Raw genomic sequence first — 24,246 nt, 5'->3', positions numbered from 1 at the left:
ATAATTTATAAGAATTAAAGTTACACTTTAGTTAATTTTTTATTACTGGTAATGTTGTGACAGTCAGTGTTTGTATAGGCTGAGACATTCAGTTGCTCAATCACAGAGCCTTGTCTTCTGTGAGCTGATTAAAGGCAAAAAGTAAAAATATGGCACCACTTTTTTGAGGTACATGATAGCTCCATAAGAGACATTGCCTCGCTTACACACTTTGAAGGCTTATTTGAAGCAGAAGAACCGATCCCACACATAGTATCAGAACTTTACCAACTATTGGGGTCCTCATCAATAAAAGAAAGAAAGTTACCGCTCCAGGTGGATTGTGTTAGGATGATCAGTATGGTCTCAGGAAATCAAGGGTGCTGGCAATGCACAAGGCAACAAATGGAAAAAGAAAATATGGACAGCCGCACTCCAAAAAACCTTGATTATAGTGTGAAACGCGTCAGCTGTTTTACTCCCGTGTAGTGTGCTGTGACTTGTAGTGCATTTTTCCTTTTTTAAATAAAGACAACCATCAAGGTTTTTTGGAGTGCGGCTGTCCATATTTTTTTTTTCCATTTATTGGGGTCCTCATCCTCTGCCTCCAGGCCCATTTATATCCAAGCTTGGGAGAGAGACTTGGGCCTAGAATTTACAGAGCTCCAGCTGACACACCTATACCAGCTTACCCACTCAAGCTCTATAGACTCTAAAACACAGGATACGAACTTCAAGATTATGTCACGTAGGGGGCCGCAGGGCTGTGGGGGCCGGGGGTCATTACTACATATATGTTGGGAATGCCCACTGATTGTACCCTTCTGAACGGACATTAAAGAACAGGTTAAAGAAATCCTGGGGCTAGATGTTCCCCTCTCTCCGGTTAATTTTCTTCTGCATGTTCCTCCCATGCCGATAAGCCGCTATAAAAAAAATGTGCTGATCCACCTGCTGAATGCAGCCAGGAGGACACTTCCTGTCTTCTGGAAGAAAACACAGGTTCCGAGCAAGGAGGAGGAGTGGATATGCAGGGTGAATGAGACCAGAGAGGCAGAGGACTGGATAGCTACATGCAGGGGCATTAGAGATAAATTTACCAACACATGGTCCAAGTGGACGGACCATTTTTCTGATCCCAATCAAATTCCGTCTAGCCTAGATTTGGCACGGTTAGTGCTAGCGGAGCCAACTCTTGGCCACCGCAACCAACCTCAGTAGTAGGGGAACCTACACCCCTTAGGTAGGGGCACTGACAGAGGATGTTCTACACCCCAGATTTGACAGATGACGCTGAGGAGTTTGGTGTCAGTGCAGAAAAACTCTTAAGAGCTTGATCTCCATTTTCCCCCTTCCTTTGTTTTTGTTTATTTACTCAAGGTTAAAGAGTTGATTGGACATATTCATTGCTGAATGGCCCTGTGGTACTATGGATTGTCAACAGGCAGAGCATACTAGGATCCTACTGCAAATACCCCTTGTAGGTGATGGAGTACATCCAGAGGCCTTCCTGGAATGTGATCACTGGGAGATAAGTCCTCCTTCTGTGGCTGATTCACAGCTTATTGAGGAAGTTCCTTCAAATTCCTCCCTTTCTCCTGTGGCCACTCAGGTTAATGTTCATAACAGTGTGGCAAAGATTTCTGCCCCCTGCTCCTTGGCTGAGAATGCTTCAGCGGCCAGGGGAACCATGTTTTTTTGGTTTAAAGTTAGGCAGATTTGCAGACTTTCCTCTGTGAAATTCCAGAGACACCTTTAGCGGTTTGGGCGGATGGGTACATCCTCATTCTGTTCTCCTTATGCCCCATTCACAAGCCTGGGTTGTGGTATATCCATAGCCATAAAAAGATGAGTCTAATGCGCTACTGTGAGTATACAGATCAGATAACTTAAATAAACATACGTGTAATCTGAGGCAGCTATATCTAAAGTGTTCACAATACACAACTGAAAATAAGATAAAATATAAAATGATAAGCGCTTCAGATATGTGATGAGTGAGCACAAGGGTTAATGAGTCGATATATGTAAATACATAACATGAAATAAATATATCACAATCAATGAAATCAAAAATAGCTACAATGAAGTAGCTGACATAGAGTGCAACTAGGTGAAAAAAAATCAAAGTGGCACACTGTCTGACTCTATTCACCAAAGTGCATCAATGTTCAGGGTGAAAATGAATAAAAATGAATAAAAATAAATAAAGTCTATATAAGGGCGTTTAGATGGTATGCTGGATGGGTGACGTCTTCTCTTTAATGAAAAAGAAAATAATGTAGCGCCAAAACTATAAAAAGGGGGTAACCACTAATTGATCCATATCACCAACACTGTGCCAATTTCAAGTCATCTGCCTGCTGTGTTTGTTCTTTGATGTGCCGTGGGGAACAATTTTCTCTATCATTTGGGTTTTTTATATTCTAATTTTTATACATTGGACGATTTCCTTGCTGTGCAATTATTTTTTAATGAGATTTGGACTATCTCTTTGTTGTGTCAATATTTTGATCAAGACTTTTAAATAAATTTCTACACTATGAGGTTTTTTCTCCCTCTTTTCTCATATCCCTCATGAAATTGGGAGTTTCCCCTCCTTACCATCTCATGTGACGTTCCTGTGGCTGGTGTTACTAACTCTCCTTCTGGGATCCATCCGGAGCATCGGAATTGGGACATCCATCCACCCATTGGTGCAACTGAAGGACGGCCAGTATATACAAGCTCTGAGGACCTACCCACCATACGGTGAGCTGTGGGTCAACTAAAGCTGGTAAGATTACCCTAACTTTTATATGCCAAGGAATTTCCTTTTGAAGATGTGCAGCTTCTGAGGGAAAGGATTCTCCATTGATGTGGAAGAGGTGTTTTTCCAATTGAAGTGACGAACAGTCAGCTCTTGGGAAGCTCTGGGAGTGTCCCCCTTCCCACTTTTCGGAACATTTATTTCTGTGCTTGCTCACATTTATAATTACCTTATCACTTAAGATTTTTCTTTTGTATGCTAATAATACCATCCAGGTATATCACTAGCATTCAGAGTTAATATAGCTCTGTTATGTATATATGACCATTTTTACAGAGTTTGTTTTTCTCAATACAACTCTTATTACAGAGGTCACATCCTCACAACCAATTAGTGGTTACCCCCTTTTTATAGTTTTGGCGCTACATTATTTTCTTTTTCATCTGTTTACACTTATCCACTGGTATGTTGGCTGCCTATTTACACTATATATACACTTAGATTTGTTTAGCGCAATATATTCTTTTTATATTGTCTTCTCTTTAATGACTGATATTGTTACTGGTATCCACAAATGGTCTCGTAGTTCTCTTACCTTATAGGTGCTATATATGGGCATATAGTATGATTTCTCCAGGGTACGAGTCTCACTGTTTCCAATATTGTTCCCTCTTGCTGCTGAGAGCTGTTCAGGCTGCAAGTGCTCAGTAGTCCAAGGGGGCAGGTGAAAAAAGAGAGAAAGAAAACAGATGCCTCCAATAGTGAAGTGGGTTTTGGTTTTAAAAACGGGGGTCTTTAATAGGATAAAAGTGGACTCTTACATGTAGCAGATTGATACAGTGCATAGACAAATGTAACAGGACGCGGCGAGCGTGTTGCCGTCTTACGTCTGTTGGCCTCCGGCTTGTGCGGGTATCACGTGGTCTCGACTCCCTACGGCGTTACGTCACGCACCTCGTGACTTCATCAGGGGAACCTGTTAACTCACTTTTTCCAGGAATCTTCCAAGATGGCTTACAGAGAGATAGGCTCCCTCCTCCCACCTAGAACAGGAAACGCAAGATCCACATTATAAAAGTACACCACATGCAATAGCCCCTAAGTATTTAACAAATAACCAAAGGTCTAGAATAAGCAATTATTATTGCTTATTCTACACCTTCGGTTATTTGTTAAATACTTAGGGGCTATTGCATGTGGTGTACTTTTATAATGTGGATCTTGCGTTTCCTGTGCTAGGTGGGAGGGAGCCTATCTCTCTGTAAGCCATCTTGGAAGATTCCTGGAAAAAGTGAGTTAACAGGTTCCTGATGAAGTCACAAGGTGCGTGACGTAACGCCGTAGGGAGTCGTGACCACGTGATACCCGCACAAGCCGGAGGCCAACAGACGTAAGACGGCAACACACTCGCCGCGTCCTGTTACATTTGTCTATGCACTGTATCAATCTGCTACATGTAAGAGTCCACTTTTATCCTATTAAAGACCCCCGTTTTTAAAACCCACTTCACAATTGGGAGGCATCTGTTTTCTTTCTCTCTTTTTTCACCTGCCCCCTTGGACTACTGAGCACTTGCAGCCTGAACAGCTCTCAGCAGCAAGAGGGAACACTATTGGAAACAGTGAGACTCGTGCCCTGGAGAAATCATACTATATGCCCATATATAGCACCTAAAGGTAAGGCAACTACGAGACCATTTGTGGATACCAGTAACAATATCAGTCATTAAAGAGAAGACGTCACCCATCCAGCATACCATCTAAATGTCCTTATATAGACTTTATTTATTTTTATTCATTTTTATTAATTTTCACCCTGCACATTGATGCACTTTGGTGAATAGAGCCATAGACAGTGTGCCACTGAGTTTTTTTCACCTAGTTGCACTCTGTCAGCTACTTCATTGTAGCTATTTTTGATTTCATTGATTGTGATATATTTATTTCATGTTATGTATTTACATATATCGACTCATTAACCCTTGTTGTGCTCACTCATCACATATCGGAAGCACTTATTTTATATTTTATCATATCCATAGCCATGCCTACCCTTGTACAAGTGTCTACTGCTCACCATACTTCCTCCTTCAGACAGTAAGACTTTGAAGCGGATACTCTTGGGCTTTTCTGCCAGTTTTAAAAGTAATTTAGCAGTCCGTTGAAATATTATGCTGTGAACACTCTCCTATTAATAGCTCCTTGTGAGACTGATTGTATAAGTTATTATTGATTGTCTGACCCGAAGTCCAAGGGATTAAAAATAGAAGGCTTGGGCATTCTTATAACATCCGGTCTTTTCTAAAGGACCATTTTTATTTGTCCAAGGTTCCCTTGAGAGACCTATTATCCTTAGACTTGTCCGAATGTTTTTCCCCCAGTTGACCACATCGTGCTGTCTAGTTTCTTCACTTTGGGGTATTTGTGGTGTTCTACCAGTTTTTAGTGGATTGCTGGTTTGTTCTTCCTGGCTCTTGCTGGGTCAGGCTCAGTGTTCTACAGGTAGTGTTATTCTATTTAGCAGTGATGTCTCTAACCTGGTCTGGAGCAGCAGGTTGAAACTCATTGCCCTCCCCTTGGGGATGGCATTCCCCCAGTCTTGCTAGTGCTTTGTAAACCTGATTTAGATTTGGGTGATTGTCCTTTAGGAACTTCTGAGTTAGGCATAGTTCCCAAAATTCTTTGGCCTTTCAGTGACGGTTGCCGTGTCTTAGTTGGACTGGACTGCTTATGGACATCCCAACGGTTTCTTAATTCTGGTGTCTGTTAATAAACGGTAAAATCTTTCCTAGAGCCCACTGACACTGGTCCCATACCCACTCTGTTTTTTTTTTTGCTGGCCTTGTGCATTGCTTTCTCACAAAACTAAGGCATGCTGGATATAGGAGGTCTGTTGTACATTTTTTCTGTTTGCCAGTGCCCCAACCCCCTGGTGATGGTATCACTTGACAATTCCTGTGTCCCTCAATGTACTCCCAAGAAGAAGATTTTACAGTACTAAAAAACATATTATTCAAAAAACAGTGTATAATGACAGTACTGGCCAGGATCACATTTCCAAACAAAGCAGCAATGTGCAACAGAAATTTACTGCTTACTTGGGTTTTCAGCCCTTATCTATAAACAATACAAGGAGACAATATTTAAGTGCAAAGTGCAGTAACCCACACAAAATATTCAGCAGTGACTATACTGACACACCTGCCAGGTTGGCTTTGATATACCCATCCATTCCGGCAGACTGCTGGAGATGCTCTTTTGCTCTGGCAGCAGCAGAACATATCTTTTGTAGTTGTCCTCAAATACAGCAATTTTGGACCAAAGCTACCCCCTGCATATCAGAGGTTCTGATGGTCCCGGTTCCTTTGACGATCAGAATGTGTCTCTTGGGATTAGTGGAGGAGGTGATTTCATCCCGGGCTCATAGAACCTTACTTAATACACTTTTATTTTATGGGAGGAAGGCTATTTTGCATAGATGGAAGAAGCCGGGGGCCCCTGATATACTTTTTTGGAAAAGGCTGGTTAACTCAATGATGCCATATTATAAAGCGACATACTTATACAGAGGTTGTGGAAAGAAATTCGAGAAAGTGTGGCGGGCTTGGTATGACTCTGATTTAACAGTGAGTTAGTAATTATGGGGCGAAAGTCCGTTAGAAGGTCTCTGGGGAGAGGAGGGAAGGAGGGCAGCAGGGGGGTCCATTTTTTTCTCCTTCTCAATCTCTCTGGATTTGTTGTGGCCTGCCAGGCGCTCTCTTGGGATGAACCATGACCACGATAAAGGTAATCACTTATAATGTAAGGGGGATGAATACCCCAAGTAAAAGGTGTAAAGATCTCCTTCTTCTAGGGGCGAATGTGGTTTGTCTACAAAAGATGCATATTACTCATGCCTCAGGGCGTAGACTGGAGTCACATTCATTCCCTGTGTGGTTATATGAAGACTCAACATCTAGTCATTCGAGGGGTGTGGCCATAGGACTTGATAAGACCACGGTCTTTACAGTAGAAGAGCAACTGGCAGACCCTGAGGGAAGATTTATCTTTGTAAAGGGTCTTTGTTTAATATGGAATGTACACTGATGAATATATACTCTCCAAACAGGTACCCAGACTTATTCCTAAAGAAAGTTTTAAAAAAACTTGAAATATTTAAAGAAGGGAAACTTATATTGGCGTGGGATTTAAATTTGAATATAGACCCACAGATACAACAGGGGGCCCCTCCCGTTTCACAGTTAAAAAACAGAAGGCCTCACCTGCACGAGATGTACTTTTATGCATTCTGTATGTCATTTATTCTTTCAAATAAAACACCAAGTTATTTGTAAAAAAAAAAAAAAAAAAGACAGAAGGCAGTAAAAGAAAAAAATTCTTGATCATACATCACGAGACACAGAGCCTTTAATTACTTAATGGGTTATGTAGTCACCACAGGTGATTGGACACTGAAAAACCCAATTCAAATTGAGTTCCTCCCCTATATACCCCCTCCCAAATGGAGAGAACCTCATTTTTTTCGCCAGTGTTTAACCACTTGCTTACTGGGCACATAAACCCCCTTCGTGCCCAGGCGAAATTTCAGCTTCCGGCACTGCGTCGCTTTAACTGACAATTGCGCGGTCGTGCGACGTGGCTCCCAAACAAAATTGGCGTCCTTTTTTCCCCACAAATAGAGCTTTATTTTGGTGGTATTTGATCACCTCTGCGGTTTTAATTTTTTGCGCTATAAACAAAAAAAGAGCGACAATTTAAAAAAATATATATATATTTTTTACTTGTTGCTATAATAAATATCCCAATTTTTTTTTAAAAAAACAATTTTTTTTCTCAGTTAAGGCCGATACGTATTTTTTGACGTATTTTTGTAAAAAACAAACAAAAAAAAAACGCAATAAGCGACTGGTTTGCGCAAAAGTTACACACAGAGCTCCACGTCCTGCAGTGTTACCGACGATCGCGAGTGTCTGGCGGACATCGCAGCCGCCAGGCACTCGCACCGGCTCCCGAGCGATGCGCTGGGCACGTTGTTTCCCCGCTGCGCGCCCCCAGCGGCGCGCACAGGGAACAACAACAGCAGGACGTCCATGGACGTCCACCCGGCACTTGAGAGCCGCTCTGTGGACGTCTTTCGACCATAGCGCGGATCTCAAGTGCTTAAGGTGGTTGGTCACATGTGGTTCAACATGTGCTAAGAAGAAAAATGCTCTTTTGATGATCTGGCTGCGGAGACCCTTAGGTCTCCTAAGCTATAACCGTATCTATTCCTCAGGCCGATATCAAAAGCCTAAGATGGTTGGTACCCGGGCCTCGTGTAAAGAAGAAACAAGGTTTGCCTGTAATGTCTCTCTGCGGAGGTCTTGGCTCTGGGATCCAGACTTTGGTGGGATGTTCTCACCACTGGAGGGAGTAAGTGCAAACCTGGTGTTTTCTTACATAGCCATCCAGGATACAAGCTCAGTGAAGTCAGTCAAATTTAAACACCACTCGCCTCCTTTCGCTGCAGGCTTTGCCACAATGAATGCATACAGGGGTCCGCAAGATGCCCCCAGTAATCTCTCCCCTCTCGCCCTGGTCGCCGACATGACAGCGGCGCATGCTAGGATGACCACATTTCCAAACTGCCATTCAGGGACAATTTTGCCAAGGCACCCCGTGTCCCGCAGAATCCCCCTGTTTGGACCCCTGGTATTTCACTGAAGTCCTCTAATGATGCTCCTAAAAAAAATAAAAAATGAATACAAATTCTGTAAAAAGAATAAAAAACTAAATAAAAATGAAAAAATAATGATACCGTCCACTGCTCTACCAACACCAACCTCTACCCTTACGGACACCGTCAATATACATACACACATGCATAGGTGTTTGAGCTTTGGGATGCACACCTTAATGCAATAGGCTGCGCACACCTATGGTTAGGATGATCAAATCATATTCCTTTCTATTATTACATTGTAATATATAATTAAATAGTTCAACTCACCATAATGCAGAATCATTGGGAACCCTGAGCTTGTCACTTGCCGCCAGATGCAGCGTGCCACCATATGCAGTGTGTCACTTGCCAACAAATGCAGTGCCATTTGCCACCCATAGCCTGCCTCAAGTCTGACACACGAGAGCCCAGAGAAGGTGAAAGCCCCTCCCGCCGCTGGCTGCTGATGTGGCTCCTCCCAGTGGCAGTGCAGCCCGGGACCCCTGTTTTAGAGAATGCTGGAGCGGGCCAGAGAAGATAGAGGAGGTGGGTGGCAGTGGCTTCACTGGGGTTGGTGTCAACCCACCAGTGTGGTAAAACATGGTGGAGTGACAGACCCCCCTTCACCAAGTATAGATCCCCCTTCCTTTGTACAGACCCCCCTCAGTATAGATACCCCTCCCTCAGTACAGACTCCCCCAATAAGTAAAGACTACAGACCCCCCCACTAAGTACAGACCACCCTCAATATAAACCCCCCTCAGTACCATGCTGGGTAGCAGTGCAGCCTCATCAGTCCCCCTTCATCAGTGCCCTTCAGTGCTGCCCATCAGTGCAAGCTAAATGTTTATCACATACCTCGGAGCAGCGCAGCACATAAGAACCCTGTTCCTCCTCCTGTTTATGTACTACACTAACCAACCTGCCCACTACACTGACCTACCTGCCCACTACACTGACCTACCTGCCCACTACACTGACCTACCTGATTCCTACACTGAGATTCCTAAACTGACCTACCTGCCCACTACACTGACTTACCCGATTCCTACACTGACCTACCTGTCCACTACACTGACCTACCTGCCCACTACACTGACCTGACCCTTAAAATGACCTGTCCACTACACTGACCACTACACTCCTTCCTGCAGTACTCACAATATTGACTACTTCCCCACACAAACACAAGGTAGATCGGTGGATTTCACTCACCACTCCAGGCCATGACTCCATCCATGAAGATCATCCATAGATGACTGCTATCCTCCAGCCGCTCCAGAGGAAGTTACGCGCAGAAGCCCTTCCTCAGGACATGATTTTTTTTTGTATTGCAGAGTCGCAGGGTCCCTTCTTGAGGGTGACATAACTGAGCCATGAGAAAGGGACACTGTGAGATGGATCACTTCAGAGGAAGCACTCCTCCCCTGCAGGCCAAGAACTCCACCAGCAGTCTCCACACGCTCGTCTGCACCGAGCACCGCCCCTCCCACTCACACACACAGACCGCCTGTGGCAAGCACCTGAGGTATCATGGGGGACAGGACAGGCTGGACCAGACCACTGGAGACCCTGGACGGGGGGAGGTGCAGGTGCTGAGGACTGGAGTCTGCTTTATCAATCGTGCACAGTGATAATAGGGGTTGCTGGACTCCTGGAGGAAGTCACTCTTGGGATGGGACAGCAATGACATTCACATCAGCACAGAGGCAGAGGACAGGTTTGGAATGAGATTACTCGCAGGGGAAAGAGCACTGGCTGCCCACCCCTACGCTACACTACTAGGCTGGCCCGGCTGGATGACGGTGGAAAATCGGGAACGGCTGCCTGCATCAGTTTCTATCCGGCCCGGGACGCTGTATTGTCCCGCAATGAGGGTGCCCGGGACTGATCTGCTAATTGCGGGAATGTCCCGGACAATCCGGGACATGTGGGCACCCTAGCGCATGCCGGGAGTGCGCTTTTGCTGTCTAAAGTGAGACAGGGATAAGGAGAGAGCCGTGGTTGCTAGTGCACCGTGCAAAACGCGGGACACCTGTGTGCAGGCACAAGAGGCTGGTTTCAAAAGCCCAGCACGCCAGAGTCTTCTGTAAGCGGCATGGACACAGAGCTGTGGGCTGTAAGAATCCCTGTGGATTGAACCAGGCAAACCTAAGACCCCTACTCGGCATCAGGTTGTGCAGTGAGCTGATATTTTTGTGTATTGTAAGACTATAGCACAACAGTGATTTCATTTATTTTGTGGATAGTACCTTTGCTTTGGAGTAAGCACTATGTCCCCGAGAAGAGGGTCTAGGGCTAGTAAAACGGGCACCAGAAAATCCCTGTGTGCGGCTAAGGATTCTAAGCTTGCCTGCAGTTTACCACCCCCCCTCTGTCAGCCTGATAGCAGCCTCAAATGATAAGCCCCTGTTTGGTTTTGCAGCTTCTTTTATGGCAGCTCCTGTATACGTCACTGAGGAAGCTTTAAAAGTTGCTTTGGATGGCTTAGAGGAAGGATTGCTACTATTATCCCAACCTCCTTGAAAGATAGCAGAAAACAGGGGTAGATCCCCTTCATCTGCTCTGGCTCTCTCATCAGAGAAGCTTTCTGAGGGTGAAAAATCCCTCTCAGGAGATAAGGATCATGTGAAGTCTGAGGAATCAGAGGATGAGAGGATTCCTGCTACTTCTCAGTCGCTAAAGATACGGGTGCAATATTATGCAGAGATGGTGTGTGCCACTTACAAATTGCCTCCTGTTGAAGCTTATAGGCCCTCTGTTTCCTCTTTGGGATCTTGAAAAACCTGGCAGGCTGCATGCGTCTTTCCAGTTCATCCCTTGCTGGATAAACTGATGTATAATGACTGGGTTCACCCAGATAAACTGTTTTCTCCTCCCAAGCGGTTTTCCCTCCCTTATCCTATGGCGGAAGGTTTCATTAAGAAATGGGGGGTACCTGCTATTGATGCAGCTATTTCTTGTGAAAACAAAAGCCTTGCCTGTCCTATAGACAATGCTCAGGGTTTTAAGGATCCAACTGAAAAAAAAACTGGAGTCCCTATTAAAAGCCTCCTCTTCCATGGCTAGGGCTGTAGTACAACCGGCAGTTGCAGCCATTGGTATATGTCAGTTCCTCAAGGAACAAATGAAGCAGATGATTAACCTCCTTCCTACAGAGGAAATTGAGGTTTACGAGGACCTTCCTAAGGCCTTGTGTTTTGCGCTTGATGCAATTATGGACTCTGTCCAACAAGCATCTCGCTTGAATCTCCTGCAGGTACACATGCGCAGGTCCCTTTAGTTAAAACATTGGGAGGCCGAGGTTTCTCGCAAGAAATACTTGGCAGCATTCCCCTTTGGGGGAGAACCTGGATAAATACATCCAAAAGATTACAGGAGGCTAGTCTACTCTATTGCCGGTTAAAAACAAGAGAAAGCATCTCTCATTTAAACGTACACTTTCTACAGCGCCTGGAACCTCAGTCTTCAGGCAGTGGCGACGGCCTCCCCAGTCTAACTCTAGGGGGAAAGCCCAGAGCCAAGGGCAGAAAAGGACTTGGGGTCCAAAATCTAAACAGAACCCCAAAACTTCCCTATGAAGGGATGCCCCTGCTTGGCCGAGTGGGAGGAAGGCTGCCTGCTGCAATTTGCAAACGCCTGGCGGAACGAAGTTTGGGACAAGTGGGTCATCTCCACAGTGTCTTCAGGCTACAAGCTAGAATTCAGTGAACTTCCGCCGCCCCGTTTTCTGAGATCAAGAATTGCCAAAGATACAGAGAAGAGAAGGCCTCTACTGTTGGCCTTGGAACACCTGTTGTCCCAAGGGTAATCCTAGAGTTAGCCCCAGAGGATCAGGGGTCAGTATTCTATTCAAACCTTTTCACGGTTTCAAAACCAAAAAACGGGGATGTCAGTCCTATCCTAGATCTGAAAAGCCTGAATCAGTTTCTGAACTTACGCTCATTCCGCATGGAGTCTGTCCATTCAGTTGTTTCCACCCTTCAGGGAGGAGAATTCCTGGCATCAATAGACATCAAAGATGCATATCTACATGTGCCAATATTCCCCGCTCACCAAAGGTTTCTAAGGTTTGCGGTGGATCAGCGCCACATTCAGTTTGTGGCCCTTCCTTTCGGGCTGGCTACAGCACCTCGAGTGTTCACATAAATACTGGCCCGGCCCTAGCAAGGCTGAGGGCATGAGGCATAGCAGCAACAGCCTATCTGGACGATCTGTTGATCATAGATCAGTCTGCTTGGGCCACAATGTGCACAGTGGAATATTTAGAGTACATAGGCTGGTTCCTCAATCTGGAGAAATCTTCCTTGCAGCCTCAAAAAAGGCTAGAGTACTTGGGCATGATTATAGACACGTTCCTAAGCAAGGTATTACTTCCCAAGCCAAAGGCAAAAGCCATAGGAAACTTGGTCCGAGTGGTAAAGGCTAAAAAAAGGCCTTCCATCCGTCTATGCATGAGATTATTGGGAAAGATGGTAGCCTCATTCAAGGCTGTCCCTTACGTCCAGTTTCACTCAAGACCGTTACAGGGCAGAATTCTGTCAGCTTGGAACAAAGATGTTCAGGCCCTGGATCTTCCTATGATCTTATCTCCAGGGGTTCGCCAGAGCCTCAATTGGTGGTTGCTCCCCCAAAATCTGTCAGAAGGAAAATCCTTCACTCCAGTTACCTGGAAAGTGGTGACCACAGACGCCAGCCTTCTGGGCTGGGGGGCAGTTCTAGAAGAAGCATCTGTCCAGGTGAAGCGGTCCGGGGCCGAAAAGCTCCTACCCATCAACATTCTGGAGATTCGGGCAATTCATTTGGCCCTCAAAGTTTGGTCCGACAATGCTACTGCCGTGGCCTATATCAATCACCAAGGAGGCACCAGAAGTCTGGATGCCCAAAAAGAGGTGAATCACATCCTGGCCTGGGCAGAAAGGCATATTCTAGGGGTAGAAAATTGGCAGGTGGATTTTTTAAGCCGCCAGCAGCTGAGTCCAGGAGAATGGTCTCTACACTCCGACATGTTTCAAATCATATGTCCGAAATGGGGAACCCCAGATGTGGACCTGTTGGCTTCCAGGTTCAACGCAAAGCTAGATAGCTTTGTGTGGAGAACAAGAGGTCCCTGTGCTCAAGGGTCGGATGCCCTGACAATCTCATGGGATCAGTATTCCCTGATTTATGCGTTCTCTCCAGTTCCGCTTCTCCCGCGATTCCGCTTCTCCCACGATTCCTCAGAGAGACAAGAAAGAAGGAAAGTCTGTGATTTTGGTCACCACTGCTTGGCCCAAGAGACCCAGGTACGCAGAAATCGTAAGGATGGCAGTAGGAAGACCTTGGGTTCTCCCACTGCGCTCAGACCTACAGCCGCAGGGTCCAATATTCCATCCTGCCTTACAAAGTCTAAATTTGACGGTTTGGCTGTTGAGACCCACATTCTGAGGAAATGTGGGCTCTCAGGGCCAGTCCTTTCCACTCTGGTTAATGCTAGAAAGCCGGCCTACAGGCTCATCTACTACAGAATCTGGAAGGCATATGTTTCCTGGTGTGAACCCAGAAAGTGGCATCCTAGGAAGTTTGCCATTAATAGGATTCTTGCCTTTCTTCAGTTTAGCTTAAAAATGAAGTTTGCCTTGAGCACTATCAAGGGCCAAATCTCGGCCTTGTCAGTATTTTTTCAATAACCGCTTGCCTCTCAATCCCTAAGTCATGGCCTTTGTTCAGGGTGCACTGTGTTTGAATCCGCCAGTTATGTCTCCCGTGTGCCCATGGGATTTGAATTTGGTATTGTCTGTTTTACAGAAACTACCTTTTGAACCTTTACACCAGGTTTCTCCAAGTCTGTTGACACAGAAACTTTTTTCTTGTAGCCATATCCTCAGCAAGGAGAAAATCGGAATTGGCGGCTCTTTCGTGTAAAGAACCGTATATGATTATTCATGAAGACAGGGTGGTGCTGCGTCCTCACCCGACTTTCTTACCCAAGGTGGTTTCAGGTTTTCATCTGAATCAAGATATAGTCCTACCGTCTTTTTTTCCAGATCCGCAGTCTGTGTAGGAAGAGAGTCTACACTCTCTAGATGTTGTAAGAGGGGTAAACCTGTATCTGCAAGCTATGGCTCAGATAAGGAAGACTGATTTTCTATTCATTCTGCTACAAGTCCCAAAGAAGGGCCAGGCAGCGACAAAATCCACTATTGCAAGATGGATTCGACAAGTCATTATTCAGGCCTATGGTTTAAAAAAGAAGATCCTTCCTTTTCAGGTGAAAGCGCACTCGACTAGAGCAGTTGGTGCTTCATGGGCAGTGCATCACCAGGCCTCCATGGCTCAGATCTGTAAGGCTGCCACTTGGCCTTCGGTCCATACGTTTACTAAATTCTACCAGGTAGATGTGAGAGATTACGAGGATGCCGCCTTTGGGCGTAGTGTGCTGCAGGCAGCAGTATAGATCCTCTGGCTCGATGGCGGTCTTATTCTGATCTGCATCTCCCCTCAAATTTTAGCATTGCTATGGGACATCCCATTAAGTAATTAAAGGCTCTGTGTCCCGTGATGTATGATCAAGAAAATAGGATTTTTTAATACAGCTTGCCTGTAAAATCCTTTTCTTGGGAATACATCACGGGACACAGAGCTCCCACCCCTCTTCAGGAGTTAAATGTGGAACACTTATTGCTTTGCTACAAAACTGAGGTACTCTCCATTTGGGAGGGGTTATATAGGGGAGGACCTCAATATGAATTGGGTTTGCCAGTGTCCAATCACCTGTGGTGACTACATAACCCATTAAGTAATTAAAGGCTCTGTGTCCCGTAAAGTATTCCCAAGCAAAGGATTTTACGGGTAAGCTGTATTAAAAAATCCTATTATTGGAACACCAGCTGGTAGATACATGGAGGGTTAAGCACCCAGGACTACACTTTCTACTCTTCAGTCCATGGGTCATTTTCAAGGATCGACTTTATCTTTATAGAACATCAATTATTACCGTCTTTTAAAAATGCAGAGATCAAAGCAATTACTTTATCTGACCATGCCCCAGTAGTGATTAAGTTAGAAATATTAAATACTAGGCCAGGAAGGAACTGGAGATTGAATAATTCTCTTATTCAGAACCCAGAGATAATTAAGAAGATTGAGCAGGAACTTGAAAATTTCTTTGTGGTAAATGACACACCAGAAATCTCCTGTGCAGCCCTATGGGAAGCACACAAGGCCGTTATAAGGGGGATATTGATAGGGGCAGGTGCAGGGAAAAAGAAGGAGAGGGGAGAAGAACTCTGTTCTCTATACAGAGAGATACAGGATTTAGAACAAATGACAAGACCCCAAGGTATCCCAGAGAGACAGGAATTAGCAGATCTTTTAGAACAGGAGAAAAAAACTTGCCTTCCACATGGTAAACAAGGAGAGGTATCAATGGGGAAATAAATCTGGGAAGTGGTTGGAGTAATAGGAAAAAATAAGGGGAAAAAAATCGCTCCTTTATCCCTAAAGTTAAAAACTACCAGGGAGAGATGGTTCACTAGTCCCCGGAAATAGCGGTCTTTCATGAATACTATAGTACATTATACAACGTGAATCAGAAGGAGCTATGCAGGGAGGGAGAAATATATGAGTACCTGAGAGGTCTGGACCTTCCCTCTGTGCCCAGGGAGGAATTGGAGCAACTTGAAGTCCCAATTACCCCACAAGAAGTAAGAAGAGTAATAAACAGTATGGCCCTTGGAAAGTCGCCAGGACCTGACGGGTACTCAATTTTATATTATAAGAGATTTCAAAAGTTTCTGATCCCTAAATGATGTGAATATGTTAATGCCCTGGCGGAAGGAGAGACCCTGCGGAAGGAATCACTGCTAGCCTATATAACCCTCATCTTAAAAGAAGGGAAGGAGCCAACAGTCCAATATCCCTGTTAAATACAGATATAAAATTATTTGCCAAAGTAATAGCAGAAAGACTAAAGCCCCTACTACCAAGTTGGGTAAATAGTGATCAGTTAGGGTTTATATCAGGGAGGGAGGGAAAAGATAATGGCCTGAAGTCACTTTGTCTGATCCATTAAGTAGAGGGGAGGAAGTCCCCAGTCGCTCTCCTGTCGATTGATGCTGAAAAGGCCTTCAACAGGGTAGACTGGGGCTTCATGTTTGGAACATTAAGACATTTGGGTATTGGGTTAAAAATTATGAAATGGATATCAGCCTTTTACTTCAACCCAATGGCCAAAATTTGAAAAAAAACGGGTCCTTATCTCCCACTTTGGACTTATTTAATGGGACAAGACAGGGGTGCCACCTGTCGCCAATGCTGTTTGTAATAGCACTGGAACCCCTTTTAGTGGCGATCCGTAAAAACCCGGACAATGGAAGAGTGAAAGGTGACAGGGAGTTCAAAGTAGCGGCATATGCCGACAATCTGCTTTTCTACATGTCCAATCCTAGAATAACAATCCCAGTTATATTAGATGAGCTGACCAGGTATGGAAAATTGACTAACTTTAAAATAAATATGTCTAAATCGGAGGATCTGAATATTACCACCTCAGGGGAGGAACAGCAGGGGATCCAATTAAAATTAATGTGCGGTAATACTGTATGTAGCTTCGGCTACATACAGTATATTCCTCTTAGCCAATCCCGGTGAGCGATGTATTCAAATTAATACAGAGCCTGCTCGGATTGGAGAGGCATGGGCTAATGATGTTACAGCCTCTGCCAATCCAAGCAGGCTTTGTATTCATTAATAGAATACATCGCTCGCTGTGATTGGCTCCAGCAAGAAGGAAGAAGATTATGGCTCCAGAAGGAAGAAATATGAAGCGTTGGAAGCAGGGGTGGTCTTATACGATGAGTACAGGCAAAAAATCTTAAAAAACTGTAAAATTAGGGGGTCGTCTTTTACGCCCAGTCGCCTTATACACCGGCAAATACGGTATACGGTACTACCAAGGCTGACTTATACTTATATATGTGCCCAATAACAGTACCCCAGGACTACTTTAAGACATTAAGATTAATTATATTAAAATATATCTGGGCATATAAATGCCCCAGAATGGCATACGCAATTTTGACGAAAGCTAAAAGTTTGAGAGGATTAGCAGCCCCAGACTTCGACAAATGCCATCAGGTGACTTGTATCTCTTGGATGTTAGAATGGATTCATAATAAAGAGGGGAGAAGCTGGGTGAATATGGAGATCTCACAAAGTAAGGTAGATTTAGGGAAGATGGTTTGGATACCACGGCAGCACCGAGAATTAGCTAATAGTACAAATCCACTAACTAGAAACCCTTTCAGAATTTGGGATGGCTTGGGGAAAATGCACCATTAGGATCCTAACTCACCACTATTATCGATACTGGGCACAAACTATTTTAAGCCAGGGAAAGAGAAATATATATATTTCACGAGATGGGCAAAAAAAAGAAGAAATATTATTACAAGATGTAATGACAGGAAATAGGATTTGCACGTATGAGGAACTTATAAAAACATGGGGAAATATGCCACTTGATAAATGGAGGTACACTCAATTACAGGATTTTACACAATCACTGCCACAACCGCTACGGGGGAAAAGAACACAGGAAGTTTATAGAGAAACTTTTTTGCTCTCCCCCTAGTTTAAAGCAAATTATATCCAAAATCTATAGGACACTAATCATAGGGTTAGAACCAGAATTCCCCCATATCTGGGGAAATGGAAAGAGGAGATAGGCCCGCTTAAAGACGAGGAACATAGGAGGAAAATTCTGAGAATGGCGTGCTATGTTTCAGGAGATACAAAGACAGTGGAAATGTGTTATAAACTTCTGGCGAGATGGTATGTAACCCCCCAGAGGGCACACAGGATAGGGGCAGAGCGGCCCTCAAACCTGCCGGAGGGGGTGTGGCGCCCCGGAAACCTTTGCGCACCTCTGGTGGTAATGCATAAAGATCCAACCCTATTGGGAGGAAATCTCGGCAGCAACCTACCAAATCACAGGAGAACCGATCCAGAAGAACCCATGGGATTGCTTATTTCATTATACAATTAAGTCGGCCCTGACGTATCTTAGCTGTCTAGTTCCGCCGGCCGATAGGGGCGTGAACGCTGATTTACGCCTAGAGTGCGTAAATCAGCGAGATACGCCTATTCACGAACGTACGCTTGCCCGTCGCAGTAAAGATATGCCGTTTACGTAAGGCGTTTTCAGGCATAAAGTTAGTCCAACAAAAAGCCGGCCTAGCCAATGTTAAGTATGGATGTCGTTCCCGCGCCGAATTTTGAAAATTTTACGTCGTTTGCGCAAGTCGTCCGTGAATGGGGCTGGACGTAATTTACGTTGACATCGAAACCAAGAAGTCCTTGCGGCGTACTTTGGAGCAATGCACACTGGGATATGTCCATGGATGGCGCATGCGCCGTTCATTAAAAACGTCAATCACGTCGGGTCATGGTTTATTTACATAAAACACGCCCACCTCTTCACAATTTGAATTATGCGTGCTTACGCCGGCCCATTTACGCTACGCCGCCGTAACTTAGGAGGCAAGTGCTTTGTGAATACAGCACTTGCCTCTCTGACTTACGGCGGTGTAGCGTAAATACGATACGCTACGCCGGCTCAAACATACGCTGCCCTACGTGAATCCAGCTACAAATCTCAGAAATAGGCTCGGCCCTTAAGTGCCTAATTTTGAAAACCAAAAAGACTAGGGCTTATTTCCATTTAATCCCCAGTGTGAATAGAGTAAAGGTGCTTGCAAACTGCTTGAATCCTCACCAGCACAGTAGAATAAATTGAAAAAAGGTATGTGCCTCTGCAATCCAATCACGTCACATACCTTCCCATAGTGCCGTTAAGAACTTCCGTGACCTGCCTGATCACTCTTCCCCGGCACAAGCACTGCAGAGGGAGGGGGGCCCCCGAGATCCCCCTGCTGACAGCTTGCAGAAGAGGAGAGAAGCTGAGTGTGGCTTGGCACTTCCATGGCCCGCCTGAGCTCTCTTACCCACTCCAAGCTTTGCAGAGGGGAGGCCGAAATCCTCCGCTGGAGAAGAGCAGTGGGAGTGCCGAGTGGTGCTACAAAAAGGCATTTTACTTAACTACACTACAGAAACACATACCCTCCACACATAATGCTGTAACAGAGAGGACTCCAGCAGTCCACAACCACCCTAAACTAGGACTTATTTTTTTTCGGGGTAGGGTTTATATTACAGCCCTCCTGGAAAATCAGGGTTGGTCCTACTTTCGTGGAAACACGGTAGCAGAGAAACTATGTTTGGAGCTTGGGTATTTGATATGTATGTCTAGAATAAAATATAACAAATATCATAGCATTCCTCAGATATGTCTGCAACATATTGATACTAGCACTGCATACTACTAGAAGAAATACATTGCTTATTCTATTAAAGAAAACATGACTGCAGCATGCTGCTGCTGAAAGAGTTTTGTAAAATGACGTCTATGCCTATGTATTTCATACCAGACATCTGCGAAGGTGGTGAACACTCCATCTTTCAGGGATTCCGGGGACATCCACCTGACTGGTAACAGCCCTTTTCCACCTTTTCGATAATAGTCCGTCTCATATATGTCACGAGTCATCCCAAAATCTATGAGGAAAAGTTAATTTGACAGTTTGTAGATAAGTGATTCTGAAAAATTAATTAAAGAAATAAACTGAGATAATTTTGTCACATTTTTCAAATGAAAGGATCATTGAATATGTGTGCAAAATCCTAGCCATTATTTTTTTCTAAGGATTTCTCGGATAACTATTGATAACTTTTTGATTGTGTAAAAAAACTCCCCTAGAACCGAATTTATAATAAGCTCCCAGGGTTTGTGATAAAGCCAGGGCTGCAGGTGCAGCTTTCATTACCACCTGGTGGTGAAATCTGATTGTTTTTGAAAACCCGGTAGAATACTTTATATTCACCAGTGACTTTCTGGATTCTCCATGACAATACTACTATATTAAAACTGCACATTCCTGAATCAAAATTTTCTGTAAGAATTGATTATCATACTGAATCAAAGCAACATAATGAGCTAATCTAAAACATGTTAACATAATGAGCACTGATCATTCCTTATAAACATCATTGATTAGATCAAAAGGAATTCAAGCTGCTTTAACCCACCTCCAATTTTCACAGTGAAATCTTCTGCAACCATGCAGTTTCGAGCAGCCAAATCACGATGTACAAATTTTTTGGCATTGAGATAAGCCATGCCATCAGAAATCTCTGCAGACATCTGAATCATTTCTCGTATTGAGGGAGCTGGACGGCCTGGATTATTCTGAAGCAAGGAAATACATTTTTTTTAGTACTTTATCATTTTGAAATTAGAAAAGGTGGTAAAAGTTATCTGGTCAAAATATTCACTTCCTAGATGTAAGTCTAATCCTGTTACTCTAAATGATCTTGACGTTTTTAAATTTACTCTGTGAATTTTTGAACTGTCACACATATTCACTATGCCCTTTTGATAGACACCGCTGTCACATTTCACAGAGCCTGCCTTCTGAGCTACAAAGGTGCTGAAAGGAGGAATTTCAGCACAGCAATCCCTGCTTGCAGGCAAGATACCATAGGACAAATAGTCCTTAAAAATCAAAAGTAAATAGCAGAGGAGAAGCTGCAAAGCATGCAGGGAATCCAGGAATTTGTGGAAAGACAACAATCTCCTTTTTATTCTTTACTGTCTATAATCTAAAGGCAATTCTAAGGCCGTGTACAGACGACCAAACATGTACGATGAAAGCGGTCCGCCGGACCGTTTTCACCGTACATGTCTGGCCGGGGATTTCTGTACGATGGCTGTACTAACCATCGTACTGAAATCCGCGCGTAAACAATACGCGGGGCGTGTCCGCGGTGTCGCCGCGACGATGACGCGGCGACGTGGGCGGGCCTGCCAGTTAAATGCTTCCACGCATGTGTCGAAGTCATTCGACGCATGCGAGGGATGGCGGGCGCTCGGACATGTACGGTAGGTCTGTACAGACGACCGAACATGTCCGAGCGGGCAGGATTCCAGCGGACTGTTTTAAAACAAGTCCAGGAATATTTGTCCGCTGGGAAAAGGCCCGGCGGGCAAATGTTTGCTGGAATCCTGCACGCTCGGGCCTACACACGACCGAACATGTCTGCTGAAACTGGCCCGCAGTCCAGTTTCAGCAGACATGTTTGGTTGTGTGTACGGGGCCTTAGAGACAAAAAGGCATGTATAGAAATGCAAGTCTATGTATTTTCTTACCTTTTAACCTTCCCTCATTAACAACTTGCGACCAGGCCATAGACAAATGACATCCGCAATTGGGAGTGGAAATTATTATTTTTTTCACAGACAGCGACTCTCTAACCGATAAACGTGGTCTGAGCAGCAGAATTGTCGCTGGATCACTTTTAGAATCGTCGGGAGGGGTCGCCCCCTGCCACTTCCCAGTGGTTATCGGGCTTACCTGCATGATCGGTAGCCCAGAAAACCAATCCGGCGGTTTCGGCAGCTGGTAACAGTGATAAGCAGAGGAAAGATGGCCTCCACTCATCTCTATGCTCTTTTAAAGGACTATCAGGGGTCTCCAAACTTTTCACTTCGAGGACCACATTGTATATTTTACACAAATTTGCAGGCCGAAAAAAACCCAGTTATTTTATAAATGATCTACCACAGCAAAGAATTGGACAGACAGCTAACAGTGGTGCTGGATGGCGCGTCTTTATACTCCACCAGAACCTAAATGCCTGAGCCTCATGCACTGGAACTAAACTTTGTGTCCCCATCATAGCCTCCCACACATCTGTGTCCCCATCATAGCCCCCACACATTTGTGTCCCCATCAGAGTTTCCCGGGAAATTGGTGTCCGCAACATTTGTGTCCCTATCAGAGCCTCCCAGCTTATTTGTGTCTCCTTCATAGACCCCCTTACAGACACACACACACACACACACACACACACACACACACCATCACACCCCCATGCATATTTATGCCCCCCTCAGAGCTCTCCCTCACACACATTTGTGTCCCCCCTTAGGGCCCCCCCCCCATATACACATTTGAGCCCCCCACGCACATCTGTTTCCCCCTCAGATCCCCCTGATTCACATTTATGTCCCCCTCAGAGCCCCTCCATGCACATTTATGCCCTCCTTAGAGCCCCCCCCCACACACATTTGTTCCTCCCTCAGAGTCCTCCCCCCATGTACATTTGCCTCATAATTAGAAAAACAGTGTGCCTCTGAAACAACTACCAACCAACCACTATCTTTAGTGCAGATTCGCTGCACCTTCCAGCTCTGATCCTGCTGTTACACAGGCATGCTGTGTAAAAGACACTTATGTTAAAAGCAGGCGAGAGTCAGAAGGTGCAGCGGGTCTCCACGTAAGTACTTCACTGGCAGTCCTAGCAACCAATAGAGGTTCTGGGAGGGGTGGGCATTGTCTAGTAGCAGGGCCTGCTCAGCATACTATGGGAGGAGGGGGGAGTATGCAGCGGAGGTCCCGCAACTTGAAAAAGCTTAAGCAGAGACCGGTCTCTGCAGTGAGTCTAAGGACTCAAGCTGCAGGCCATACGCGGGCCGTAGTTTGGAGACCCCTGCACTAGATGTTTTTTTTTTTTTAATCTTATGCTTTACATTGTAGACGAGAGATGTGGGTCTTATTGAGGATGACCTGTCCCTACTTTCTATCACAAAAAGATGGTAAAAAATATTTGCGATAGGAATAAAAGTGCTAAAAAAAATGTTAAAAGGGAAAGTGTAAAAATATATATATTTTTTTAATAAAATAAATAATAAAAAAATATTTTCCACTGCTCGAACGCAGTGGTGAACGCATACGTAGGTCATGCCCACATATGTAAATGGTATTCAAACCACACGTGAGGTATCGCCATGAACATCAGAGCAAAAACAATAATTCTAGCACTAGATTTTCTCTGTAACTCCAAACTTGTAACCATTAAAGTTTATTTTTTCTAAACAAAATTGTGTTTGAAAAAGTAATTCGCAAATATTGTGTGACATAAAAATTGCAACAATCTCCATTTTATTCTCTAGGGTCTTTGCTAGAAAAAAAATATATAATGTTTGGGGGGTTCCAAGTAATTTTCTAGCAAAAAACACAGATTTTTACATTAATGAGAGAAGTGTTAGAATTGGGCAGGAAGACAAGTGGTTAAATAATGTCAACTTTTCTCACCTCAGCATCAGGGCGCAGTGAACGCAAGTAACTTTTGAGGTCTCCGTGCCCCATCAGTTCCATAATAACCAGTGTAGGCTGACCTTTGGAGACAACACCTATGAGACGAACCTGAAAAAGTAAAGTAGTAATAGAGTGACTTTAAGGCCTTATGCACACTTGGTGTTTTACCATCTCTTCTAGACTCCTCTCCTCCTTATAAAAATGTCCATGACACCTTTCCAATTACCAAAAATGAGACTATAAGAAAAGTTCACCTTGCAAAGTTGTTTACTAACAGTAAGAGATCTACTTACAGTGTAAGGTCGGTCTATATAAATCACCTTCTGAATGGATTGTAAAAGCTGCCTCAGTATGTATTCAACAGTACTTTCAGGAGATTTTCTGGAATGCAACTCAATAAATTACCCACTTGATAGGGAGAAAAGGTGGGGGCAAAGGTGGGGGCACCAGTATGGAAAGCAGATGATGCTTTGAGCTTCACAGTTGATCACCAGCTGCTCTAAGAGAGGTAATTTGCTAGATACTATGCTTTATACATAAAAAACTATTTACTAAGAAACAAAAAACAAATCTATGATTGCCTTTCAGAGACAATCTACACTGCACTTTATTATTAAGCAC

At 44.4% G+C, this 24,246-nt stretch overlaps 1 protein-coding gene across 1 annotated transcript in view; it reads right to left on the bottom strand.

Annotated features, from left to right (window-relative positions):
* Positions 1 to 24,246, bottom strand: part of INSR (insulin receptor) — a 251,942-nt gene that overhangs the window by 4,028 nt on the left and 223,668 nt on the right. Inside the window, exons 17-19 of the mRNA XM_040321264.1 lie at positions 23,623 to 23,733; positions 20,555 to 20,714; positions 19,894 to 20,023 (exon numbers count right to left, since the gene is read on the bottom strand). Coding sequence (XP_040177198.1) covers positions 19,894 to 20,023; positions 20,555 to 20,714; positions 23,623 to 23,733 — 401 coding nt within the window. The remainder of the gene's footprint in view (positions 1 to 19,893; positions 20,024 to 20,554; positions 20,715 to 23,622; positions 23,734 to 24,246) is intronic.

The sequence above is a fragment of the Rana temporaria genome, chromosome 1 (assembly GCF_905171775.1).
Source record: "Rana temporaria chromosome 1, aRanTem1.1, whole genome shotgun sequence".
Taxonomy (NCBI): Eukaryota; Metazoa; Chordata; class Amphibia; order Anura; family Ranidae; genus Rana; species Rana temporaria.
This window is presented reverse-complemented; position numbering and strand designations above follow the sequence as displayed.